The 24,875-nt window shown below is 64.0% G+C and overlaps 2 protein-coding genes across 3 annotated transcripts in view; one reads left to right on the plus strand and one right to left on the minus strand.

The window, feature by feature from the left end:
- NCOR2 (nuclear receptor corepressor 2) overlaps window positions 1–2,745 on the plus strand; it is a 212,555-nt gene extending 209,810 nt beyond the window's left edge. Inside the window, 2 exon segments of the mRNA XM_053901929.1 lie at window positions 864–1,043; window positions 1,600–2,745. Coding sequence (XP_053757904.1) covers window positions 864–1,043; window positions 1,600–1,781 — 362 coding nt within the window. The 3' untranslated portion in view covers window positions 1,782–2,745.
- A 5,164-nt stretch (window positions 2,746–7,909) lies between these two features.
- On the minus strand, window positions 7,910–24,574 carry RFLNA (refilin A). Of its 2 annotated transcripts, none has more exons than XM_053901930.1 (3): window positions 24,113–24,574; window positions 11,354–11,463; window positions 7,910–9,418 (listed from the first exon to the last, which is right to left on the minus strand). In XM_053901930.1, exons 1-3 carry the CDS (start codon window positions 24,317–24,319, stop codon window positions 9,106–9,108), a joined length of 630 nt encoding a protein of 209 aa, XP_053757905.1. In that variant the 5' UTR covers window positions 24,320–24,574; the 3' UTR covers window positions 7,910–9,105. The 2 variants fall into 2 exon arrangements, with proteins under 2 accessions (XP_053757905.1, XP_019323232.2); XM_019467687.2 differs by lacking the exon at window positions 24,113–24,574 and adding an exon at window positions 22,950–23,574.
- Window positions 24,575–24,875: the final 301 nt, after the last annotated feature.

Raw genomic sequence — 24,875 nt, forward strand, 5'->3', positions numbered from 1 at the left:
AGCTGCTGCTTTTCTAAAAACACGCCCTGCTGTCCGAGCCCTGCCCTGCCTTGTTCCCCTGCTGGACACGGGTCCCCGGGAGGCCCACGTCCGGGCCCAGCTTTGCGTCTCCTGGGGAGATCAGGCTAGAGCGAGGACCCGCCTCTGTGTGGGTCAAGGGGACCCCTGGGCTCTTGGCAGCCAGGCCCATTGGCTCCGCATCTGCTGGGGCCACCGTGTGTGTCCCTGGCTGGCCTGGGACCTGAGGGGGAGGAGACCGGTGTCTGTGTGCCAGCCCCAAACTCAGATGAGTCAGGGAGAGCACAGGGGCCAGCTCCCCATCTGCCCCATGTCCCTGAGCAACACTCTGCATATCTGAATGAGGACTGTGCAAGGAGACCTCAGGCCCGTTTGTCTGACCTGGACAGTCTGGTCCCAGGAAGATTCTGGATTTAATGGGGGCCCAGGCCTGGCCTCTGGGGTCCCGGCTTCTCTGTGGAAGGTCTACAGCCTTCCCGGCCCTGGTACGGCCCTGGGGCAATGGTCAGGGGCAAGTCAGAGGCCTGAGGCTTCGTGTTCGGGGTAACAGCCCCTGGGTGGGTGGGTGGGCCTCAGGGCGGCCCGAGGGGGCTTTGAAAGTAGTTCAGCTCACTTCCCTAGTCGGTTCTGGGTCTGTCCATCTGGTCGACCTTGGCTTCTCAGCAGGGCTGAGCTGCTGTTCTCTCCTCTGTGGGGGCCTGGGAGGCAGGCGTCCAGGGCCTCACCCCCCCCCCCCCGCCCCGGCCCCACCCCCACCCCCACCCAACCCCCCCCCCTTTGCCCCCCGCCCTGTGAGTGTCGTCTGCACAGTCCAACGTGGCCCCTTCCCGTGTGTTCTCCTGCAGGTGGTGGCGGGAAGGCCAAAGTCTCTGGCAGACCCAGCAGCCGCAAAGCCAAGTCCCCGGCCCCGGGCCTGGCGTCCGGGGACCGGCCGCCCTCTGTCTCCTCGGTGCATTCGGAGGGGGACTGCAACCGCCGGACCCCACTCACCAACCGCGTGTGGGAGGACCGGCCCTCGTCCGCAGGTGGGCGGCAGGGCGCGGTGCTTGGGCGGGCCTGTCGCTGTCCCCAGCACAGTGCGCAGGTCCCCTGGGTGGGGTCGGGGGGAGCATCTGCACTGGGCCTGGCCAGCAGCCTGAGCGCCTACTGTGTGCAGAGTGCGTGGTCTGGCCTCTGGCCCTGACCAGAGAGGAGGGAAGGTTCGGGGAGTGAGTGGAGAAGGCCGATCCCATGGGCTTGGCAGGTTGCGGGAAGCTGGGTTTTCTTCACGGGCACAAGGAGCCCCTGGAAGGTTCTAGGTGGAAAGCGCCTGCAAGAGGACAGACCCGAGGGGCGAGGGCACGGGAACAGCAAGGAGGCCCCTCCCCGTCCTGGCGACAGCTGGCCCCGGGCACGGTGGGGGGGAAGTGGTGTCAGTGGGGAGAGGTGGGCAGCTTTGAGCCGCTCGCGGGAGTGACACCGGGACAGTGGCCAGACGTGGGAGGCCGAGGCCCAGTCCCCAGCGTGGTCGGCAGGTGGGCCCACGGGCAGTGCCCAGCTCACAGGGGGCCTCCCGGTCGTCTCTCCTGGTCTTTCCGGCAGGTTCCACACCGTTTCCCTACAACCCCCTGATCATGCGGCTGCAGGCGGGTGTCATGGCCTCCCCACCCCCGCCCGGCCTCCCCGCGGGCAGCGGGCCCCTTGCCGGTCCCCACCACGCCTGGGACGAGGAGCCCAAGCCGCTGCTCTGCTCACAGTACGAGACGCTCTCCGACAGCGAGTGACCGTCAGAACGGGCTGGGGGGCGGTGCCGGGGCCCAGCCAGCGGCCAGAGCAGCCGGGCAAGGAGGGGGCCGCTGCCGACCCCCCCCCACCGAGGAAGGAGCCCCTGAGTCTGCCTGCGCGCCTGTCCGTCCGTCCGTCCAGAGCCGGCATCCTTGCCTGTCTAAAGCCTTAACTACGACTCCCGCCCCGGGCTGGCCCTGTGCAGTGACCTTACTCAGGGGATGTTTACCTGGTGCTCGGGAGGGGAGGGGCCAGGGAGGGGGCGCGGCGGCGTGTGGCGGCCACACGCACGCAGCCGGGGCGGCCAGGGACCCAAAGCAGGATGACCACGCACCTCCCATGCCACTGCCTCCCCCCTTAACGCATTTGGAACCAAAGTCTAAACTGAGCTAGCAGCACCCTCCCTCCGTCCCCATTCCGCTTATCGCTCTGGACAGACGGACACAGGCGCTGTCCAGCCCCCGGCGCTCTCGTTCCCGGTCAGCGAGACTGCCGCCGACCCAGTGAGGCCAGATGGGCGGGCGAGAGGGCCAGGTGGGGTCTGGGGCGAGCGGAGGCTCGGAGGGACCGGACCGTTTGTTCTCACACATGGTTGCCGCGGCGGTGGGAAGGAAAGGCAGGTGTACATGATGTATTGGTTTACAGGGTATATTTTTGATACCTTTGATGAATTAGTTCAGATGTTTTACGCGAGGAAGGACTTGACCCAGTATTATTGCTGCTGTGCTTTTCCATCTCTGCTTACCGTTCAGGAGGCGTGTGCAGGCCGCCATCGGTGACCCCATCGTCCGCGGGCCTGAGGGGGCCGGGGGCTGCCGGCTCGCGGGCACCCCTTCGTCCTCCCCCCCGCCCTTCCTTGGGCAGAAGGAATTTGATGGGTGTTCTGTGACCGCCATCTGCGCACGGCGGTGGCATTCTGTCATTTACACACGTTGTTCTCATTAAAAAGCGAATTATACTCGAGCGACGAAGGCTTCTTCTCTGCCTCGGATGCACGGCCACGGGGCAGGCGACTGGGGGCTTGGGGGGACAGTGCGAGTGTGACCCCGGAGGGGCAAAGACACATCCCCCCTGAGGTCACCAGGCCCGTCCCCTTGGCAGGTGAATAGCTCCATCCGTGGCGAGAATGTCACCGTGAGGGCGTCCGTACACGTGGGGGAAGGTGAGGAGCGTGCACGCCTGGGGAGGGGTCACAGGGCGCGTCCCGATGACCGTCGCCGGGTGTCCCTTGCTAAATACGCTTGCGGCCACTCCCGCCGGGGTCGTGAGGACACGGGGCCTTTGCCGTCACCGCCGCCTTCGATGCGAGGCACAAGGGAGACAGCCCTTGGCCTCTCGGGTCCGGAAACGGCTGCCGGGCCGCTGCTTGTGGTTTTGGTCGGAGCGTCCCCGCTCTGGCTTCCTGTGTGCGTCGTGAACACAGCCCGAGTTCTGGAAAGGCTGCGATCCGTCGCCGTGGCGGATGCTGGGGGCAGCCTCGCGGGGGCCCCTCCCCCGCCCCTCTCCGCAGCACCTCGTCTGCCCCGTCGGGCCGGGCGCCTGACTCTGGAAGGGCACTTAGGGGTCCTCGCTGCCCAGCGTCCTGTGTGCCTGGCATGTGTGTGGGTGTGTGCCGTGGGCCCCCGGGTGCCCCTCCTGCCGAGCCTGGGTGTCGTGGTCCTGGAACCCACCCTGTCCCTGTCCTTCAGCTTCCCGGCCCAGGGCTGCCGGCCCCTTGGCCCATCCAGGGACGGACACCCCCCGAATACCCAGAGAGGGGCCACCCTGGCCCAGCGGACTTGTGAACAGGCCGCCGTGTCTGGCCAAGGGGATGGTGTTTATGCAGTTTGGAACCGGCTTCCAGGACTCTGATGGGGCCTTGCCAGCAAGGATGGTCGCGGGCCCAGTTGGGGGGGCGGGGGGGGGGTGGTCCTGTCCCACACCAGCTGTCCCCGTTCAGCACATCGGAGGGGCCCCCACAGGACTTGGGCCAGACACGGGTACGCCGGCCGCAGCAAGTGCTGTCCCCTGCCCAACCTCCACGTGAGTGGTGCCCAGTTTCCCTGGTGGCCAGCACCCCACCTCCTCGGGGTGTGTACCTGGGAGGTCCCACGATTTAGGGGTGGCGGGTAGGGGTGGAGGAGGGGTCAGAGTGCGCAGGGGACACTGCCCACGAGCCTCCCCGGCCCTGTGCGTCTCCCTGTCTATCCTGCAAGCCTGCGCCCTGAGTCAAGATGTGAGTGTGCGGTTGTGATGGTCTGTGTAGCCTCCGGAATGTTCTGCGTGCCCCCCTCCCCCCACAGCGGCAGCGGGCCTCAAGGCCGCCCCTCCAGGCTTCAGCTCGGTACTTGGGCTGCAGTACTGAGGCTGGCAGGCAGGTGGCAGTGTCGAGCCAGCAAAGGGCCCTGTCCTGACCACAGGCCTCCCCCCACTCCGGGTGTAGACCTGCCCCCATCTGGAATCCAGGATGGGCCAGCTTGTGTTGGCCACACCAGCCACCAGGGCTTGGCCACGCATGCCGGTGCTACCCAGGATCCCATGGCACCTCCCTCAGCCGCGCAGAGTGATACGGGGGTGAGGGCTCAAGTCTCCGCCCACATGGTCCTCTCTACCAGCCCCCTGTCTCTGTGGCCTCAGAGTTGACACCGTCTGGCACCTGTCTGTCTTCTCTGAGCACCGGTGGCCCGGACCCAACACGGGGTGTCTGCAGGGTGTAGAGAGAACTCGTGGCCTCCTGGTGCCTACAGAGGACCCGCCCTGACCTCCAGCCTACCGGCCAGTCCTCAACCCCCGGCGTTCATTCCACCCCCATCTTGTTTGGTTTTCTCACTGTTCCATCTTTAAGGCAGTGGCCTGTGGTGTTCCCCTGACCCTCATCTCCGTGGAAAACTCCTACACACACGTTAAAACCCAGCTGGGACATTGCCTCCTCTAAGAACTCGTTATCCCTCTCCATTTTCTTGTCCCCCCGGCTCTCTGATAACACACTGCACGTCTCAAGTTGGACAGAACCCCTCAAGGGCAGAGCTCGTGTTCTTCCTTTCCAGCCCAGTTGTTGACCGAGCCTCCCTGGCGACTGTGTTAAGCTGAACGGACTCTGTGAGGAGCAGATCTCCTAGAAAGCCACAGTGTGATTTGTAAAGGGAAGGGGAGTTGTTGGCAAACGTCTGCGTGTTTTAGGACATTGGGAAGTCGGTTGAATGCAGATTCCTGGGCCCCCACTAGAGAAAATGAATATGAGTCTGTAGGTCGGGGGTGGGGCCCGAGAATCTGTGTTTTCAACAAGCAGCACAGGGGTTTCTGATGGGGTGGCCTGCAGCCCCCGCGGGAGTGGGAGCCCGAGGCCGGAGCTTGACCCGTGCCTAGAACCTTCTGTTTGGCCAGGGAGTCTCCAGTCAGGGCACAAGAAGCTCCATGGAAGGACGCCCGGCCAAAAGAGCTGCCGCCCTCGGTGGGGACAGGAACAGACTGGTCCCCAGGGCACTGGGCTTGGCTCACAACAAGCGCTCCCGGGGCTGGGTGACGCAGACACCGTGATAACTGGAGCAGTCAGGGTGGCTTCCTGGAGGCGGTAGCTCTCGGGGCGAGGGTGGGCTGAATGGAGGGAACGTGTGTGGGCAAAGGCTGGGAGGCGAGACCCGGCCGGGGACATTTGGGAGCCCAGGGCGGCCACACATAGGTCAGCGTGGGGACCCAGGATTTCCTGAGAAGGAAGGAGACCCAACAAGGTAATTTGCTGGTTTTCTGCAATTGGGGTGATCGTGAGCTTGCAAGGGTGGGTTGAGAGGGAGAAGCCTCTGCTGCAGGCCCGTGAGGGACCAGGACGGGGGCAGCGCAGCAGAGAAGGGCAAGACAGAGCCCCCCGGCCCCGGGAGCGGGCAGGGCACGCGAGGAGGCCGCCCGAGGCCAGCTGCCCGGTTCCGTCCTCCCCCTGCCACTTCATGGCTGTGGGACTCCAAGTCATTTGAACCCGCTGTGCCTCAGTTTCCTCCTCTGTAAAACGGGATAGCGTGCCATGTTAGTTCTCTTGTAGAGAACACTGCTCACTCACTGGTGCGGGTGTCGGACGAGGGGACCCGGCAGGGAGCAGACAAAATGGGTCTGATAAAGGAGCAAACGGGGATCGCCAGCAGCGGGCGGGGGGGGGGGGGGGGCTCCCTGGCCATTCTGTCCTTGAGAAGGCTAAGGACGGCCACCGTTCTGATGCATCCCCCAGGAAGCCGGGAGGCTTTGGCGGCCCTGTGACAGACGGTCCTTCCTTCTCACCTCCTCCGGAGGCAGGCAGGCCAGGCCCCGCTTCCTCATTAGGACTTCTCGCCAGCTGCCTCTCAGGGTCACCGCGAGGATGGAATGTGCTAGAACGCTGACAGCAGGCCCACTGCCCTCAGGCAGAGTGCGCGGCTCAGCTCCGAGGGCTTTGCTGGCTGCCTGGGCTGCTGTGCTTGTCACCCTCAACTCTGGGGAGGAGGGGACGGGACGGCGTCGATCCAGATGATGGGGACGCCCGTTTGGAGGAGGGGGTTGCTGAGTTTGATCTGAGGCTTGTGAGTGTGAACCGGCAAGAGTGACCCCAGCAGAGGTCAGGAGGGGCGTTTGGGGCCGGAGCCGGCCCTCAGACATTTGAAGTGTTCCCGCCCCAGCATGAGCAGTGGACACCCTGCCCTGCCCACCCCCCCGAGAAGGGTCCCAACTTGGTTCGGATGCAGCAGAGGCCTGACCAGCGCGAATTCTCATCTCCCGCAGCCTGGGAGGTAAGACCATGTGCCCATTTGGTAGAGACATGAAGCTCTTTTTCCAGCCACTGGATCCATGCTCGGTGTCGTCTCCTCCCCAGGGGACTTCGTGAGTGACACCTGCCTCTCTGAGATGTGTGGGGGACGGGGGAGGGGTGTGGAAGGGCCTTTGCAGTCTCTATTTTGGAGGTGGAAATCCCAGGGATCTAGACAACACTGGTAACACTTTCCCCCTGACCTCCAGGTCCTCTGGGTTCCCAGGAAAGCCGGGGAGCCCTCGGGGGCCTTACGGGCAGCTGCCTTGCTCCCCGCTTTCTCCTCCTCCCAGGTTGGGCCTCACTGAGCCCCTGTGTACGAGGAGCAGTCTGGGATTCCCGGTGTCATTAGGGAAAGGCAAAAGCTATCCACGTGGTCAAAACGACGTTCGGAGACACTTGAGTGCAAGGTGTGGGCTCGCTCTCGTCTCCCAGGCGCGCGTGTTACCTGTCTTCCGCGACACGCCGAGGCAGGTGACGACAACGTGAAAGAGAAAGGGAGAGACAGTCTCAGTCCCCCGAGGGCAAAGACGCCTGCTAGAGGGTCCTGCCCGCGGCTGGAAAGCTGCAGCCGGAGGCCGTCAGCTAATCGCGTGCGTGGAAAGTTCGATCTTGAAGGGCACCCCAGGGGCACCTCCAAGGTCACTGGATTCGTGGGCCCCCCCCCCAACTGCTCGTGTCAGGAAACCCACCCCATTTTCCCCCAGGTGGCGAGGCAGATCAGCGTTGGGATCGCAGTCCAGCTTGTACATCTGAACTCGTTAGGCACAAAGCAGCCCCCAGCGTGCGCGTCCACGCGGAAGCCCGACCCGAAACCGGCTGGGCTCTCTCAGGCTGTGCGCCCCTCTGTGCGCCCCTCTGGGGCACATTCCAGTCTGACGTTCTGATGCCCAGAGGCCACTGTCCTTTGGCTGCCGCGTGCCTCCCTAATTGCACGGACAGTCGGGGCCCCAGAGGCCCCTCCAGAGGTATGGACAAGACGGAGAGAAACGAGTGCTAACGTGGGTTGGGACCAGCTTCTTTGCAGAGGCGGCTGGGGCCCTTCTCCGGGGGCATCAGCGCAGGGGGCTGGGACGCAGAACACAAAGCACTTGGGCACCCACAAATGCAGAGTCCCAAGGCCTCCCACCCCAGAACCGCCCCCAGACCCAAGTCCCAGGGTGGGGCCTGGCACTGGCCCTTGGGGGAAGCCAGTGCACGCTGGGCACAGGGGTCCGTGCCTTCTGAGTATACCGCCCTGCTCCCCGTGAGCAGAGAAGCCAAGGGGAAGCTACGGCCAGGTGGGAAAAGGGGGGCGGCCACAGAGCACGGGGGCCTGTGAAAACCTGCCCCACCCCATGGGATCCGAGGGGCTCGGGAACACAGAACAGGGAGCCTCTCTGGGTCTGCACATTTTATTAAGATAATCAATCAAGTTCTTAAGTTATTTTTGTTAATCGGACTCTCTGGAGAGAACATGCACCGGGTGTAGACATATAAAAATAGATCAGGCACTTGCCTCTCTCGGACGTAGGCTCCGGGTTGTTCTCTCACCCCCACCCCCACCATGTGGGAGAGCCTTTCTGCCCCCCGTCGTGGGGGATGAACAAGGGAGTGGGAGGGGAGTCCCCTTACCCACCGGGTCCATTCAGGCCAGAGGGCCCCTCCGAGGCCACACTGGGGAGTTTCTGGGGCACCCGTCCGGGGCAGCACCAGACCGTGGCCCCTGGCTCCCCGCCTGCCCTGGCAGCACGTGCGACGGGGGCCCAGCAGCACTGGGGACAGCGCGTGTGGAAGCGGGCGGCCTGACCCAGGGCAGCCACCGCCACGGCATCTCGTTAAGCAGCTGGGCCCGGAGCCCCACGCAGGTGACGGCGGACGTTCCGAGAGCTTCGATGCCTCCCCTTGGCGCCTGGCGGGAAGGCTCTGGCGCGAGAGTCCTGATCCTGGAGAGGCTGCGCGGACAGAGGTTAGCAGGGACGCCCTGGGGGCGAGGCTCCCGACGCGGAGCGCCAAGGCCTCAATTGAGGCGGGCCGTGCCCGAAAGCCTCCGCCCCGGCACACGGCCAACAGCTGCGGCAAGGTCTCTACCAGCGCTGGCCCTGGCCTCACCGGCGGGCCTTTGCCCGCCCTCCTGGCTCAGCCGCCACCAGAGGGCGCTGGCCCGCTCTGGAGACCCCTCTTCCCGGGAAGCCAGGGTGCCTGGACGGCACGTGGCCTGGGAGCCAGGCCACCAGCCCCGGTCCGACGGGGTGGCCGGGGTCTCGGGGGGCGGCGCCAGTCCCTCCGACCGAGGCTGGTCTCCGCCCTAAGGGCCCGCCGCGGTCCGGTCGCACGCCTTCTTCTCTCGGGGACCCCCGGGGGTGGGGGGGGGCCACCCCACCTACCGCAAGCCCCGCCCCCCGCCCCGGTCCGGAGCGCTTCGGGGAGCCACGCCCATGCCGCGTCCCCCGCTGTCGTGCCCACGGAACAGACGTGGTCACCGAGTCCACCCCACCTCCCTCGTGCCCGGCTCCAGGCTGAGCCACGCGGTGCGTCCTTGGGGGCCCCCCCAGCCCAAGGTCGCTGCGGGGTCGGGGGTGGGCGGCCCCGCCCGGTCAGAGCGCCGCGGGCCCCAGGAGGAGCTGGAGCTGCACGCTGGACGTGAAGCGGCGGCTGGGCCGGCCCAGGCTGCAGTGCAGGGTGGTCCGGAAAGTGCTCCTGGCGCGCTTGGGGAAGATGATGGTGGTGCTGCGGAAGTGCAGGGCGCGGGGCCGCGGCTCCAGGGTCAGCTGGCTGCGGTAGTTGCGCCACGTGCAGTTGGGCGCCGCCACGATGGTCTCGCTGTAGGCCGTGACCGTGGGCACGGGCGCGTAGAAGACATTGTCCCGGAAGTGCCTCTCGGAGGCGTACTTGACCTCGGAGTTGCAGCTGGGGCGGGGCGGGCGGGAGAGGCAGGGTGAGCCCGGGACGGGGGCGGGCCCGTCACCCCGGGCCCCCCCCCCCCCCCCCGCCCCGCTCCCGGCCCCCCCCCCCCCCCCCCCCCGCCCCCGCGCGGTCCAGGGCCGGGAGCTCCGTGAACCGGACCCTCCACACCACCGGGCTCTTCCCAGATGTCGAGGCCACAGGCCAAAGAAGGGCAGAGGGGGCTTGCCAGCTTGGAGAAAGGGCTCGAAAGAGGTGGGACCGCTCAGTGCAACAGGTGACCCCGATTGGATGCCGAGTTGGGCTAAAAGTATGCCCTAAGAGGACATTTGGGGACAACGGATGAAACGTGACTGTGCAGGGAGGAGGAGGGCGGTGGGGTTCTGCCCTCGACCGTGCTGAGCTTGATGGCCTTCTGTCACTACGTGAGAGGATGTCCCTGTTCTTAGGAGGGGCACTAGATCTAGGATGCCATCAACTTCCTCTCAAATGGGTCAGAAAAAAAGTTTCTTCTACGTAGAGGGGGAGAGTTTGCAGATGTCCGAGCAAACGGGCCAAAATGCAAACCAGTGAATCCGTTTAACGGAGCACACGGGGGCTCCTTGTCCCCTCCCTGCAACTTTTCTGAAAGTTGGAAATGACATCAAAATAAGTTTCCCCCGAAGCAGCCTCAGCACCCCCTAGATGAGCGACCCCCTCCCTACGAGTGACCAGCAGCCCCTGTCAGTGGCCCACGGCCCCTGCTTCCAGAACTCCCAGAACCAAACTGGAAGCAGAAGTCGCCCAAGGGTGGGGATTTTAGCCTCGTCCCCCACCCCACCCCTACAGGTGATCGGCTCCCCTCGATCCTCACCGCACCCCCACAGATAAGCCCCCCACCCCCACCACACCCCCACAGATAAGCTCCGCATCCCCCACTGCACCCCCACAGATGATAAGCCCCCGTCCCCACCGCACCCCCACAGATAAGCCCATCCCCCACCACACCCCCCACAGATGATAAGCCCCCATCCCCCACCACACCCCCACAGATAAGCCCCCCGTCCCCCACTGCACCCCCACAAATGATAAGCCCCCCGTCCCCCACCACACCCCCATAGATGATCAGTTCCAGAAGGGAACAAGGCAGCCCTCATCCACCCTCGAGGGGGCGGCTGAAAGTCTCAGTTGGCATTTAAATAACGAGGGGAGAACAAACTGTAGAGTAGAGCCATCTGTCTCCTGCGACCACATCCAGAGCTGGAGGGGCAGGAGGCAGGGTCTCCCTGGCTGGCCCGGGGTGACGTGGACAAATCTGACTGAGAGTCCTGCGGCTATGCGGGCGAGACCCATGGCCCCTGGACTCCACCTTCTGGAACGCTGAGCCTCAGAAGCCCTCTTAGGAGGGCAAATCCGTGGAGGAAAGCTCCCGGCGGGGTCACCTAACCCAGATGTCCTGCACGTGGGACACCCCTAAGCCACGTGCGGTGCAAGGACTCCCGAGTAGACAAAGGAGAACTACGGTCCCAGGAACACAGACGAAGCCCGCATTCACGTGACCCCTGGGGCAGCCTGCGCTGAAAAGGGGGTCCCACGTTGCCTGCGTGGTTCAGTCACAGATACCAGAGAAATCTGGCAGGACGGGAGGAGGGAGGGAGGGAGGCACGTTGGGCGTGTGAGTGTTGGCCACGGTGCAAACATTCTGGAAGGTTGGATTAAAATAAAATCAGCCAGACTTGGGGAGAAGGGTGGTGGGGATGTGGCCGGAAGCAGACCGGGGACAGAGAAGGGACCCTCGGGTCACAGTCTCTTAGAATCAGTTCATCTGTGGCCACGTACACGGTCTTGCCTCCTCAGGGAGCAGCGCTCAGAGTCGGGGGGAGCCTGCTGGGCCCGCAGGCCGGTCCCCGCACCCTAGACAGCACCGGCCGCGCCCCCGCCCCGCCCAGCAGCCCCACTCACCGGATCTCGTGCGTGGGCTCCGGGTGCACCTCAATGCTCTCCCCGAAGGACACAGGCAGCATCCGGGGCCTCATCTCGAGCGCTGGGGAACTCGGGGGCAGGGCCGGGGGCTGCGGGGAGAGCCACGGACACGGGGTTACGCAGCCCTTTGGGACTGTGGCCTCAGCTCCCCACTGGGCACAAGGGGGACGCCCCAGCCCTGGGTCGGTCCAGAAGCCTGCCCTGTGGGGTCCCTGGCACGGCCCACGGCTCCCCACCCACCGGCCTGGCCCCCCCCCCCCCCCCCCCCGGTTCCCAGACACCCACACGCAGGGATGTGGGAAGGGCCTCTTTCTGCAACCCCCAGCTCACACCACACGGGAGGGGTCTGAGCTCAGGGCCCCGCAGGCCGCCCTCTGGTGACGCCGTAGCTGGGAGCTCGTGAGACGCTGAAACCGGGTGGTCCTCGCTCCTGACCCTGCCTAGCGCAGCCCGAGGCTGAGGGCAGCACCCGCCCCCTGCTCCCCGGGGCTGTGATACATCTGCTGGGAGGGACACGCAGGTGGGAACATCCTCGGGAAGTGGCCGAAACCTGACTCATCAGGTAGCTCACGGCGGTCCCCTCGGGGCTCGGCCACAACCTCAAGCCATACTTCACCCCATTCCTTAGGTCAGAGACGTTGGGACCCCGGCTGCAGGGGGGCGGGGCCTGGAGCCGGGGCCTGCACATGTCCGCACGCCAGCACTCAGCCCTCTCTCCTCCCTCGTTTACTTCCCAGCGTGGCCAGCGAGGCTCAAACACCAGCCCGGCCGTCCGCGAGCTGCAGCCCTCTGCCGTCCCCCTGTGTGCGGGCAGCCACGCTTCCCAGCCCCCTGTGGGGGAGGGGCGCACACAGGTGCCTGTGACACGTGTCACCTCCGGGCCCGGGATGTCACGCCAGCGTGAGGGCCTCTGCGGCCAACCTTGCCTTCTGGCGGAAGGCTCAAGATGGAGGCCGTGTCGCCTGAGACCCCCCAGTTCCTCTGAAAGGCAGACCACCGGGGTCTCGACATCACGGTCAGCCCGCGACGAACACGGAGGGACGGCCAGAAGGAAACCTCTGCCGTCTGGGTACCACTGCACATTCGGGCATGTTTGTTACACAGCATTACCCGGTGTAAGTAGCCCAGGCCGTGTAACCGTCGTCCCCACGCCAGGCCACCCCCCGGCCCGCGTCTGCTCTAACTCCACGGGCCCACGCCGAGCACTCGGTGAGCTCGGGCGGGGGACACGGCTGTGGGTCTTTCCTTCGGCTCACGTACTGAGCGCCTATGTGCTGTCCTGGGGTCCGCGCTGTGCTGCCACGGTGAACGGAGAATTCGGTGTCCTTGCTCCTATGGGGCTCGCCGCCTGGATCCTCCTCTAGTCTGCAAACGGTCCCCCAAGCAGGCTAACATCCCAACTGTGGTGAGGGCTGCAGTCACTGGGGCTCCGAGGGCCCCGGGAAGAGGGGGCGTTGACCATCGGGAGATCGAGGAGGGCTTCCCCGCAGAAGTGACACCTGATGTGGGATCTCAAGGACGAAGCGGAGTTGAACCCTGGCCCCACGGGTCGCGTGTCCTGGGACCCAGCCCCGCACAGCACCCGACACCAGCACACCTCCTGCCCCGCTCCGCCTGCTGGGACCCACCGGGGAGGGGGACGGGGGAGCCGAGTCCCCCGGGTGCCCGTCCGTCTCTGCCCAGTCCCCGGCCCCTGCCGTGTCCCCTTTCCACGTGCACTCTGAACGGGCTCAGTCTTCAGAACTGACTCGCCTTCCTTTTCGCTCCAACGCCTGCCTGAGCCCCGCCCGAGGCGGGTCTGTCCTCAAAGCCTGGGGTCACGTGTAAATCACGTGCCTACACCTGACCCACTCGGAGGGAGCTTTTCAGTGCCCCTCCTGAAACCCCCACGCTCTGGGGACGCTGCTCTTGGGCTGCCCTGCCCGCGGCGGTGGCCGCTTAGCTGCATGGGGTGACCGCGGTTTAACCTGATGAAAAACCGGCAAATGACAGATCCCGTTCCTCGGTCGCCCTGGCTGCACTACGAGTGCTCACAGGCACAGGCGGTCGTGGTCCGTTGCAGATCTAGAACATTCTCCCTACGGCAGGACGCTCTCTTGAACCATACCGTCCTAAAGGGTATTAGTTTACCTACTGTTTGGAGGGACCTCGTACACAGGAGTGAGGGCTCAGCCCGCAGGCCAGCCCCCGCCCCTACGGGGGACAAGACGGGACCGACTTGAGATTTCCTGTTCCCGTCCCCCCCCCTGCCCAGGTCCTCCCGGCCCTCGCCTGGATGAGGATAAGTCACAGCGGCCGGCCGATGCTTTCCGAGCTCCGTGCGTTCGCTCATCCACAGGAGAGCTACGTTGGACCCCCATTTTATAGATGCTGAAACAGAGGCCCAGAGTGACGAACTTGCTCGAGGCCGTACAGCCAGGAAGAGGCAGAACGAGGGTCCGAACCCTGGGGTCTGGCTCCACGGTCCCACGATCTCACTCCTGCTCCCGGGCTCTCTCTCTCACCCGTGGGACCGGCACCGGGGCCCCAGGGCCTGCCCTGTGACGACGCTCAGAGCAGGCTTTGCCCTTCGCACACAGGATCAGGGCACTTCCTGCACGGGCCTCCGCCCGCGTATCCCTCGGCCACGCTCCCGCTGCCTCTGTGCCTCGGTTCGTGCTGCTTCCTGCACTGGGAATGTCTTTCTGGTTCCTTCTCGCTTAGTCCGGTGCGGCGCAACCCAGGCATCACCTCCCTGCCTGCCCACACCCTCTCCGGGGTCCCTGGGGCTCCCATCTGCTGCCTCCGTTGCCGTGACCCCTTTGCGTGTCTGTCACCCCAGGCCGGGGGCTCTGTAAGGTTCGGGACCCGAGGGGCTGTCTAACCCAGGACTGGGCACCCCCCAGCGCCTGTGCCGTTGAGAATTGAGAACTCACACGTGCCAAGAAGCCCCGCTGACTTGTTAGCCCCAAGGCCAGGTCCAAGCCTGTGCGGTATCCGCACAGGTACTCGAAGCCCCTCCCCGGCCCATCACAGTGTTCCAGAGTGCCCCATGCCTCGCTGGCATTTACAGAGTGAGCGGCCCACAAAGGGCCAACGTCTGCCCCCTTCCTGGGCACGGCGGGTGGAATAACGCCCCAGAGATGTGCATGCCCTAATTTACCCAAGAACTGTGATGTGCTAAGGTCAGGGGCCCGAGATGGGGAGGGGCCCCTGGGCTACCTGGCGGCCCGGTGTGATGGCAGGGGGGGTGTCCTCACCCAAGAGAGGCAGGGGGCCGGAGTCAGATTGCAAATGCTGCACTGTTCCCTCAGGATGGGGGGGAAGGGGCCGCCAGCCAAGGGATTCAGGCAGCCTCTGGAAGGTGACAAAGACAAGGAGCAATTCTCCCCTGGGCCCTTCCAGAAAGGAGCGGAACCAGTCCTCGATTTTAGCCCGTAAGACCCACGGTAGACGTCTGACTTTTTGGAACCGTGAAGGAATACATTTCAGTTGCTATAAGCCACCACGCGGCCGTCTGTCACGGCAGCAATGGGAAGCCGATACACCTTGTGACTCGGGCCAGACAACCCCCCTCTCTGGCCAGCGGCCTCCTGGTGCCTGGAGTGGGTGACAGGTCGCAGTGAGGCCTGAGTCCAAGCACGGACTCAGTGCCTGGCACCGAGTAAACGCTGTTTAAGAACTGGCTGTATCAGGAGTCCTCCCTCACATGAAGGTTCGGGGTGGGGAGTCCTCCCTGGAGACGGGCACAAGCCACACCCTTGTGAGCTCTGAGTCGACGTTGCTTCTACCTTTCCAGACTGAATTTAAAGGGGGGGGGGGGGGGGACAGTGACAAGATTTGAGGCACTTCTGGCATCCTCCCTGGCCCATCTGGTTGAGCCAACTGACCCAGCTCTGAAACTCCGTGACTTGATGCTTTTAAAAAGAATGCTCTCTCCCCAAAGGCATTATCTGCAGACTGGCGTTTTCGCAAATGTGTACGTGTGTCTGCTGAGCCCCCGCTGTTTGCTGAGCACCTACAGTGCGCCGAACGCCTACCGGGTACCAGACCCGGTGAGGGTTGGATGCGGCACAGCGCCTCTCAGGGCGCCTACTTGTTCAAGAGCGGATGACCTGCGGCCACAGAAGAAAACAGAAGATGAGGCAGGCGTGCGAGGGGATGGGAACACGGGCGCTAAGGTTTCTGGAGGGGTTTCTTCTGTCCAGATCAGCGGAAGGACTGGAAACAGAGTGAGGAAGCCTGAGGCTGGTTTTAATCACCCCACGCTGCTCTCCCCACCCCTCCCCTACGAGTGGGAGTGGGAAAGACTCACTCCCACGCTGGGGAGCAGGGAAGATAGCTCGGCGAGGCAGGGCCTTCGACGCGCTCTCGGAGCGGACCAGTTCCGAGACCCCAGGGGGATCGACCCAGGATAAAGAAACCTGCCGGACCTTCTGGTACCTCCCCGAGCGCCCCGCGAGAGCAGCCCCATTCCGGCCGGATCTCGCTCCCCGACTGGCTGCCAGGAGAGGAGACAAGGCTCACTTCACAGGCTGGGCGGGGAGGCTGGAGCTCTGGGCACGGTTTTCCAAAGGGCCCCAGTGGAAAAACATCTAAAACCGACCCAAACTGGAGAAGCCAGCGAGAACCCAGACACGGGCTGGCATCCAGCGGGCCTGGGTGGCCAGACGGCTCCAGAAGTCACCGCCGAGGCCCCAGGACAGCCCCGCGGGGCTCCAGGGACAGACACAAAGGGAAGACAGAGGCAGCCCGCAGCACCTGGCCTCCCCGGCCGCCACCGGCCTGTCCGGAAGCTCAAAGCTGAGTCTTTCTGGATGCAGGGTTATGTGAACAGCAAAATGGCAATGCCAGCCAGCCCCACGGAATCCGGCCAGCCTGGAGCGGGGGCAAGGAAAGCAAGTCTCGCGGCCAAGGAAGCACGCCGCTGGCCCCAGAAGGCTCCTCAGAGACCGGGTCACATTCTGCTGAGAGTCACTGGGAGTGGGGGACGGGGAGAGGCTGGGGGAGGGGTGGGCCCAGGGCTGCTGCGCCTGCTCTGCTCGACCAGCCATGGGCCTGCCTGGAGCAAAGGAAGCCCCCAGGCAGCCCACCGCCCTCACCCGCCCCCCCCAGATCCTTCCCCCCGGAAGCCTGGATTCTTGTTCTACCCTAAAGAGAACCCACTGGGAGCCCCCCAGCCGGCTGCTGTCTGTGCCTCAGTCTGTCCACCTATAAAATGAGGCTGTGCCATTTGTGAGGCCTACACCGCAGGGCTGGCCAGGGACCTGGCGGGATTCAGGTCCCTTTGCGGCTCTGGGAGGCAGGGGAGGAACGAGTGAGTCCCATGCACGGATGAGACAGGACCAGCCCAGACCCCCTGGATGCTGCCCCCTGCACCCCGGTGGATGGATGGATGGGCACAGCTGGTCCAGCCCCCAGCTGGGAGGCCCCCGCTGTAGCCTGGGGAGCAGGCTTGCCCTCTGGTCTCCAGGGCAGGTGGCGGGTGGGGGGACCAGGGCGGGCCTCAGAGGGAGCAGGAGCCGGAGGCCCCACCTGCCTCAGCCTGTGACTCACGCGCCCTCCCGGGAGCGGCCGGGGCGAGGGCAAACGCTCGCTGGCCCAGGTACGGACGCACCCGGGGGCTTTGGGGCACGCCCCTCCTGGCTGCCCTACAGCCACGGCCCACGGCACCGCCAAGAAAGATAACTGCTGGGTTGTGAGAGCTCGGTGCCATGCGGCGACAGCCCAGCCCGACCGGGGGTCCCAGCACGGCTGCCAGGGACACACAGGGACAGCTCAGCGGTGTTGGTGCCCGGCCCCGGGTGACGCCCGGTGGCCACGAGCTTTCGGTTCCATCAGGGAGCTACAAGCCCCACCAGTGGAGCACGTGTGACAGCAGGAGGGGTCCAGGCCCCCCCCACCCCCGCCGCTGCTCCTGGAGAGAGAGGGACCACCAGGGATACCCCCCTCCTCCGCCGGTGACACAGGGGAGTGTCCTCACCAAAGCCACATGGAACATTTACAACAGCTAAAACGGCCCGGTCTTCGGGTCACTGACCTCAACGGCCTGTGATGGCTTTCGTTGCTATTCGAAATAAACCTGATCGTCTTCGGTGTGCATTTGGGATTTGCTGCCCTTGAACCTTCACCCATGAGGACAGTGATCCAAGGAGGAGGTATTCAGGGGTTCTCACGCTCCTTAGGAAAGGCCTCGGGCAATGTGGCAAACCCCAGGACAGTTGAGGAGGGGGTTCCTTGGGCTCACTGCCCTTCGGCCACATGGCACAAGAGAGGAGCTGGACGGGCCTGGCTGGGGGAGCCCAGGAGACCCCGAATGGAGCAGAGCGCTCCCTGGAGAGTCAGGAAGCGTCATGGGCCCAGCGCAGACCCCCACAGGCCCGGGGTCTGATACCCAAAGCAGCAAGACTAAGCAAACACAAACAGCAGGCTGGAGGCAGGGCTCAAGGCCCAGCCTGCGCCTGGGACAGCCGGCCAGACCCGAGCCAGCAGGAGGGTGGGTGGCAGGCTGGCTTGTGACCCCCACAAAGTATGTGACCTATTTGGAAAATAGGGTCTTTGCAAATACGATCAAGTTAAGATGAGCTCCTCCTCCTGGACAAGGCCGGGCCCTAAATCCAGTGACGGGTGTCCTCGTACGAGGAAAACCACGGGACGCACACATAGGGCGGACAGCCACGTGGAGACGGGGCAGGATTTGCACACCAGCCGGCCACCACCGAAAGCTAGGACAGATGCATGAGAGCGGCCCGCCCCCGGAGCCTTTGGAGGGAGTGTGGCCCAGCTGACACCTGCCTTCCGACCTCTGGCTCCGGAACTGCGAGAGGGAATGGCTGTCGTTTTGAGCCCCGGGCTATGACTTGGCCACACGGGCCCAGGAAGCCAGCACAGGCACCTGAAGGTTCTGCCAGCGAACCTTCAGGTGCCTGTGAAACGGCGAAAGCCATTTATCCCCAGAAGGTGCTCCCTGCTGGCCCCCCTCCCCTCCGGAGTGCCTGGGGGGGTGTGGGCTGCTTTGTCTCCTTTTCAGACGAAAGCTAGAGAGCCTCTCACACAGGTGGGCCTGCCGCTGAGGCTGAGGTGAGGGGACCTTGCCAGAGGCCGATTCATCCCGGGTTAACCAGACAGGGGCTGAACAGAGGCCCCAGTGTTTCTGGCTCTTCCTCCCCTCCCTCCTCCCAACCTCCCTTTCCGCAGATGGGCTCCTCCTACCTTGGCCTCACACACCTGGCCCTTTTCCACCTGGGTTTGCTCACACCGTCACTAGTCGGGGACACACCCATGAGCCCGCAAGGGGGCCATGGGGACTGACCTCTGTCTCAGTTCATCTGTCCATCCATCCATCCATCTGTACACTTGTTAATCTGTCCATTTGTCCATCTGTCCATCCATCCATCCATCCATCCATCCAACCATCCATCCATCCATTTATCCGTCCATCTGTCCATCCATCCAACCATCCATCCATCTGTCCATCCGTCCGTCCATCTGTCCATCCATCCAACCATCCATCCATCTGTCCATCCGTCCATCCATCCGTCCATCCATCCATCCAACCAACCATCCATCCATCCATCCATTTATCCATCCATCCGTCCATCCATCTGTCCATCCATCCATCCATCCATTTATCTGTCCATCCGTCCATCCATCCAACCATCCATTTATCCGTCCATCTGTCCATCTGTCCATCCATCCATCCATCCATCCATTTATCCATCCATCCATCCATCCATCCATTTATCCGTCCATCCATCCATCCATCCAACCATCCATTTATCCGTCCATCCGTTCATCCATCCGTCCATCCATCCATCCATCCAACCATCCATCCATCCATCCATTTATCCATCCATCTGTCCCATCCATCCGTCCATCCATCCACCCAACGATCCATCCATCCATCCATTTATCCATCCATCCATCCATCCATCCATCCATCCATCCATCCATCCATCCATATTATCCGTCCATCCATCCGTCCATCCATCCATCCATCCATCCATCCATCCATCCATCCATTTATCCGTCCATCCGTCCATCCATCCAACCATCCATTTATCCGTCCATCTGTCCATCCATCCGTCCATCCATCCGTCCATCCATCCAACCATCCATCCATCCATCCATTTATCCATCCATCTGTGAGAAGATCCCAACGATCCATCCATCCATCCCATTCTATCCATCCATCCATCCATCCATCCATCCCATCCATCTGTCCATCCATCCATCCATCCATCCATCCATCCATCCACTTATCTGTCCATCCATCCATCCATCCATCCATCCATCCATCCATCCACTTATCCATCCATCCATCCATCACAGCCAGCATCCGTCGCAAGCATTCATTCATCTCGTCCATCTGTCTTTCCACCCTTCCATCCTTCCCAACCCCGGGCACAAACCCCCTAAATCCCTACCTCCCTCCGTTATCCTTGGTTTCACCATCATGGTCCAGAAACAGAAATGAGAAGAGCCAGGACTCCTGGAGGCATGGAGGGAGGGGTGTCAGCCACCATCCTGAAGCGGCTGTGACCATGGGTGTTCTCCAAGGGCTGGGCAGTCCCGGGAAGCTTCCCGGGTGGGGCGCAGAACCTCGCTCCCAACCTCTGGTTCTGCCTACATCTGGCCCCCAGGGGTCCCTTCAGAGTCTGGTCCAGGGAACCAGAACCTCATCCTTAGGGAAATCCTCAGGCGTGCCACTCAGAAGTACAATCGACGTAGAAACAGAGTCGGGAGATGGGATGGGGCGCCAGGAGCCATGCATGAAGGAGCCCAGGGCAGGAGAACCCTATCTGAGTAGGAAACAGCCCCGACCTGTCGCCTCCTGTCACCACTACACGGCGGGCCGGGTCCCTCATGCGCCACGGACTCGAGACCTGTCCACATCTCACTCACCCCAGTGGCGGCTGTTCTCTCAAATGTGCACCCACAGAGCAAGGCCCGAGACCCCAGATGCTGTCTGTGGCCTCCCTGAGGGCACGGGCTTTTCAGGGCTGGTTCCCTGAACCGCCCGTGTTCGCGGGATGGGGGGAGACGGCGTCTGATGCACAGCCCCCCTCACCCCCACAGACAGCTCGTCCCGCTCCCCAGTGCCCCTCGATCCCCACAGCTCAGCCGGGCAGGCCAGGGAGGAGGGACAGAGGACAGGGGTGTCTGCCCCACCTCGGGCTGGAGGCCCAGGCGCTGGGAGTTCGAGGGAAGCATGGACAGACGGCCTGTGTCTTGCTCACGCGGAGTCCCTCGCCTGGCCTGGCTCAATCATCTGCCGGATGAGAGCAGCTGATGGGCGAGCCCTCCGGCCCACAGGCAGCCCTGGCCGTCCCCGTGTCCTGCAGGAGAGCAGGGCACCCCCGTGGGGGCAAGCCCCGCATGGATCCTATTCCTCAGGGCATAGGATCTAGGCAGTCAAGTCTGATTTGGGTTTCTAATTTGAGGGCTTGTGAAGCCTCGGGATGCCTTTTGAAAGATACAAATAAAAAATCACAAGCGCGTTTTTAAAAGACCAGACGAAATGTTAACTTTCTGACCTCAGCTTGGCTCCCAAGTCCCTGCTCTGGCCTCTGCCAGCCTCCTCGCTGCTCCTTGAATGCGCCTATCTTGTTCCCACCTCAGGACCTTTGCACGTGCCATCCTCCCGGACTGGCACACACTTCAGCCCCGTGACCACAAAGTCCACGCCCTCATTTTTTTTCTGGTTTCTGTTCACCATCACTTTCCTGACCACCCCGTCTATGCCACTGCACCCTTACCCAGCCTTCTGCCCGAACAACACGTATCGAGCCACATTTAAGTTGGTGACTGTCTCGCCCACGAGAACGCCAGTTCCGGGAGGGCAGGGACCTTGAACGTCCTGTTCGGTGCTATGTCGCCCAGGTCTCCAGAAAGGCACACAACATACAGTAGGTGCTCAGGAAGTACTGGGGGGGGGGGGGTTGGTGAATGACCGATTCCTACATCTTTGTTTGCTTTGGCAATCACCAGAAATGTTACCATCTGCTCCAGAGAGGGAGCAGGAAAATCCCAAGGTCAAGGAGGGGTGGGGAGGTGCGTTCCCACCCAGCCTGGCCCCAGTGCCTCTGATGTCTTGGGTGAGGACAGTCTCACAGCCAGCCGGACACCCAGCATGAATGGGCCGCTGTCCAGACGGCGAGTCCAGCCTCTTAAAAGGAAGTGAAGGGTGGGGCACGGGGCCTCCCGATGACATGAAGCGTGAGCGGACTTAACACGTGACTCCGGCAGAAGAAGCGGGGCGACGAGGCGCTGAGGACCTCAGGGACCGGGGACTGGGGCCAGCACGCGCCTCCCACCCCTCCCCCACCCCCCGCTGGGACACGGGCCACCAGCGTTGGGGAAGCAGCGCCGGGCACTGGGGGTCAGAATCACCCCGTGCAGAACAGGCTGAAACCCAGACCCACGTGGCCTGGCACATGACACTGAGGGGCCACCAGAGGGAACCGGGCCCTGCTGGCCGCCTGCCCCCGCTTGCGCCTTTGAAACCGTCAGCTCCAAGAGGCAGGACGGGCTTCTGTCCCCCTCCCCAGAGATCGGCGGCCGAGATCCTGCCTACGTCTGCTCCTGGAAAGCGTCCTCGGTCCTCGGTGCCTCATCAGCGTGCAGGGTGTTGTTAAACACCAGATTAGCAACGCTCGTGGGAGCTGACGCTGACCGGGAGCTGGGGCGCCCTGCGGTTGAGGTGGGCGGGGCCCCGGCTGCAGGCCCCGGGGCTGACAAGAGGCTGCCCGGGGCTCCCATTGCCTCTCTTTTCATTAAAAGCAGCACCTCAAAACCCCATGGGTCCTCAAGCATTACGTTTTTTAGTGAAAATAATAAAGGTAACACACCCGCACAGGTAGTTAATTAGCTATCTAATGAAGAGCAGCATAATGTAGGGTTTGAATGTAGAGCCTCCGCATCCAAACTCCCTGGGGCTCCATCCCAGCAAGGCCACTTACCCACTGGGTGGCCTTGGGGAAGTGGCTTCAGCTTGTCCCTCTGGAAAATGGGGCTAACAAGGGCGCACAGTTCACTGGAGTATCGTGGAAAGCAAATGAGCCACAGGAAGTCGAGGGGTTAGGAGAGTTTCTGGCCTGTGGCAAGAGATAATCATTACCTGTCCGGACATAGCCCCAGGTTTGCCTTCGAGCCAAATTAAAAGATCAGGGACAGCACGGTTCCATACCTGGGGTCTGGTTAGCAAGGAAGCGGGGGGAGAGAACACATAAAATCAACCAGAAGAGCCAAGACAAGTAAACCAGGCATGCTGGCCGGCCTGGCTGGCAGAGAAAGCTTCCGGAAAGCCCTCTTTAAGGAGGATTCCAGGTCGTCCAAAGAAGAAAGGGGAAGACCGGTTCCCTGTCCCTTTCCAAGCCCTGTCATGTAAGACACCGCAGCGATTGTACTCCCCAGGGTGCAACGCCTCCAACCAGCTGTCCCAGGTCGGAGACCCTCTTGCAGGAAAGCTTCCCCTTCAGACAGCAGGATGGATACATTCTACGGCAAACGGCCCGGGTCGGTCACCTCTGTCAACCCCCAGAGGTCCTCCATGCCCCTCCCGCGCCTCCCGCCCCAGCCCAAAGTTCAAATTCACCGTGTGATTTTGGTCTCGGGCGGCGGATCCCAAACCCCGCAGCACATTAGAATCATCCGGGGAAGTTTTCAAAGTCCTGACGCTCAGGTCAGAGCCTACCCCAGTCACACGAGAACGCCTGGAGGAGGGAGGCGGGAGGTGGGCGCGGGTATTGTTTAGAGATCTCCGAGGGAGGCCCACGCCCCGCCAAGTTTGGGACCCACGGGACCAGGGAGCAAGGGAGGCACCAGCGAAATTCGTGTCATGAGGCTGGAGGCAAGGAGCGCATTCCTTTCTGCTGCTGGGAGTATTTTCAGCTGGGGGGTGGGGGGGAGGCGATCCGTGCCCTGCACCAGGCGAGCATCGCGGGGGCCCCAGAAAAGTGGAGTGGGGCTGGAGCCACGCCAGCATGCACACTTGGCAGAAAAGACCTGGAGACGCGCGGCGAGCGGGCGGGAACGGGGAAGCTGCCACCGACATTGTTAGCGACCTCCCAATTTCATCTTGTCCCTCCTCCGGGCCCGGAAGGTGCCGGATCCCACCCCCTTTACTCCGGGCCGCCCGGGCCACCCTGTCTCAGTCCGGCCGCCAGGATCCACTAAGACTCTTGGGTCTCCTGACCTGGGGTTCCGGCCTCTCCCCCCCGGGGCACGCCTCATCTCCACGTCAACATCCCTCAACATCCCGCCTCATCTCCACGTCAACATCCCTCAACATCCAGAGAAGGAAGGGTTACCGTCTGGGGTGGGTTTAAAAAAAAGAAAAAAGAAAAAGAAAAAAGCTCTGGGGCCCGCAGCGCCGGAACAGTCGGCAGGGGACGGGAGCAGAAGGGACCCGGGAACGGAGGTCTCCAACAGGCTTCAGCCTGGGGCTCCAGCCCGCCCCGCCCGGAGCCAGCTTCTTCGGGGACTCCGGGCTCGTCCCTCCCCTGCCCTTCCTCGGCCGGCGGCAAGGCCAACCACTCCGTAGGGGGGGGGGGCCGGCGCCGGGGAGAGAATTGCAGGCCCCGGGGTCGGGCTGCACCACCTCCGCCTCCGCGCCCCGGTCCCGCCGGGGTTGGGGGTGGGGGGGTGGGGCGGGGGCGCGGCACCGGCCGACCCCGGGCCCCCTTCTGGGCCCGGGCCCGGGGGTGCGGCGGGGGCCCCGGCGCGGGTTCCGGGTTCGGCGCCCAGGCGCGTGCTTACCGCTCCGGCCTCGCCGGGTCCCGGGGGCTCCGAGGGCGCGCCGGCGCCCCCCGCGCGGGCGTCCGGGACGCCGGGCGCCAGGGAGTAGAAGGGCGGGCTGGGGCTGGGGCTGGGGGGCAGCCCGGAGTCGGGGCTGTCCAGCAAGCCCTCCCGGCTCTTCTCCTTGAGGCTCTCCTCCATGCCCTGCAGATGCAGGTGGCCGACCATGTCTGGGGGGCGCGGGGCGCGGGCCCCCGGCTCCTCGGGGCGCCGCTCCACCGCGCTCCGGGGCCCGGGCCGGGCGGCGGGCCGAGGGCCGCGCGCCCGGGAACCTACGGGCAGAGCCGCGCGGGCGGCGCGTCGGGCCCGGCTCCCCGCGCCCCGGCCGCTCGGTGCGCGCCGCCTCCCGCGCCCCCGCCGCCCGGCCTCGCCTCCGCGCTCCGCCGCCGGCCCGCTCCGCACCTTCCCGGCCCGCGCCTCCTTTTCTAGGCGCCTCCTCCTCCCCTCCCCTCCCCTCCCCTCCCCCGGCCCACCCCGCCCGCCGCCGCCGCCGCCGCCGCCGGCCCGGGACCTGCACGGTTTCCCTGTGCCCCCCTCCCTGCACACCCCAGCGGCTGGGGGGGCGGCCCCCGAGTCATCCCAAGGGCTGGCGGTAGTCACGTTTGATGTGGCCCCTGGGGGCCTTCTCCGGGTCGCTGAGGTCAGAGTCCAAAACCTTTAGATTTGAGAAGGTCTGTAAGGTGCAACCCAGGCGCTCGAGCCTTCCAGACCCGCTCTTCAGCGC

The sequence above is a fragment of the Panthera pardus genome, unplaced genomic scaffold (genome assembly GCF_024362965.1).
Source record: "Panthera pardus isolate Hobbes unplaced genomic scaffold, ASM2436296v1 HiC_scaffold_15, whole genome shotgun sequence".
NCBI lineage: Eukaryota > Metazoa > Chordata > Mammalia > Carnivora > Felidae > Panthera > Panthera pardus.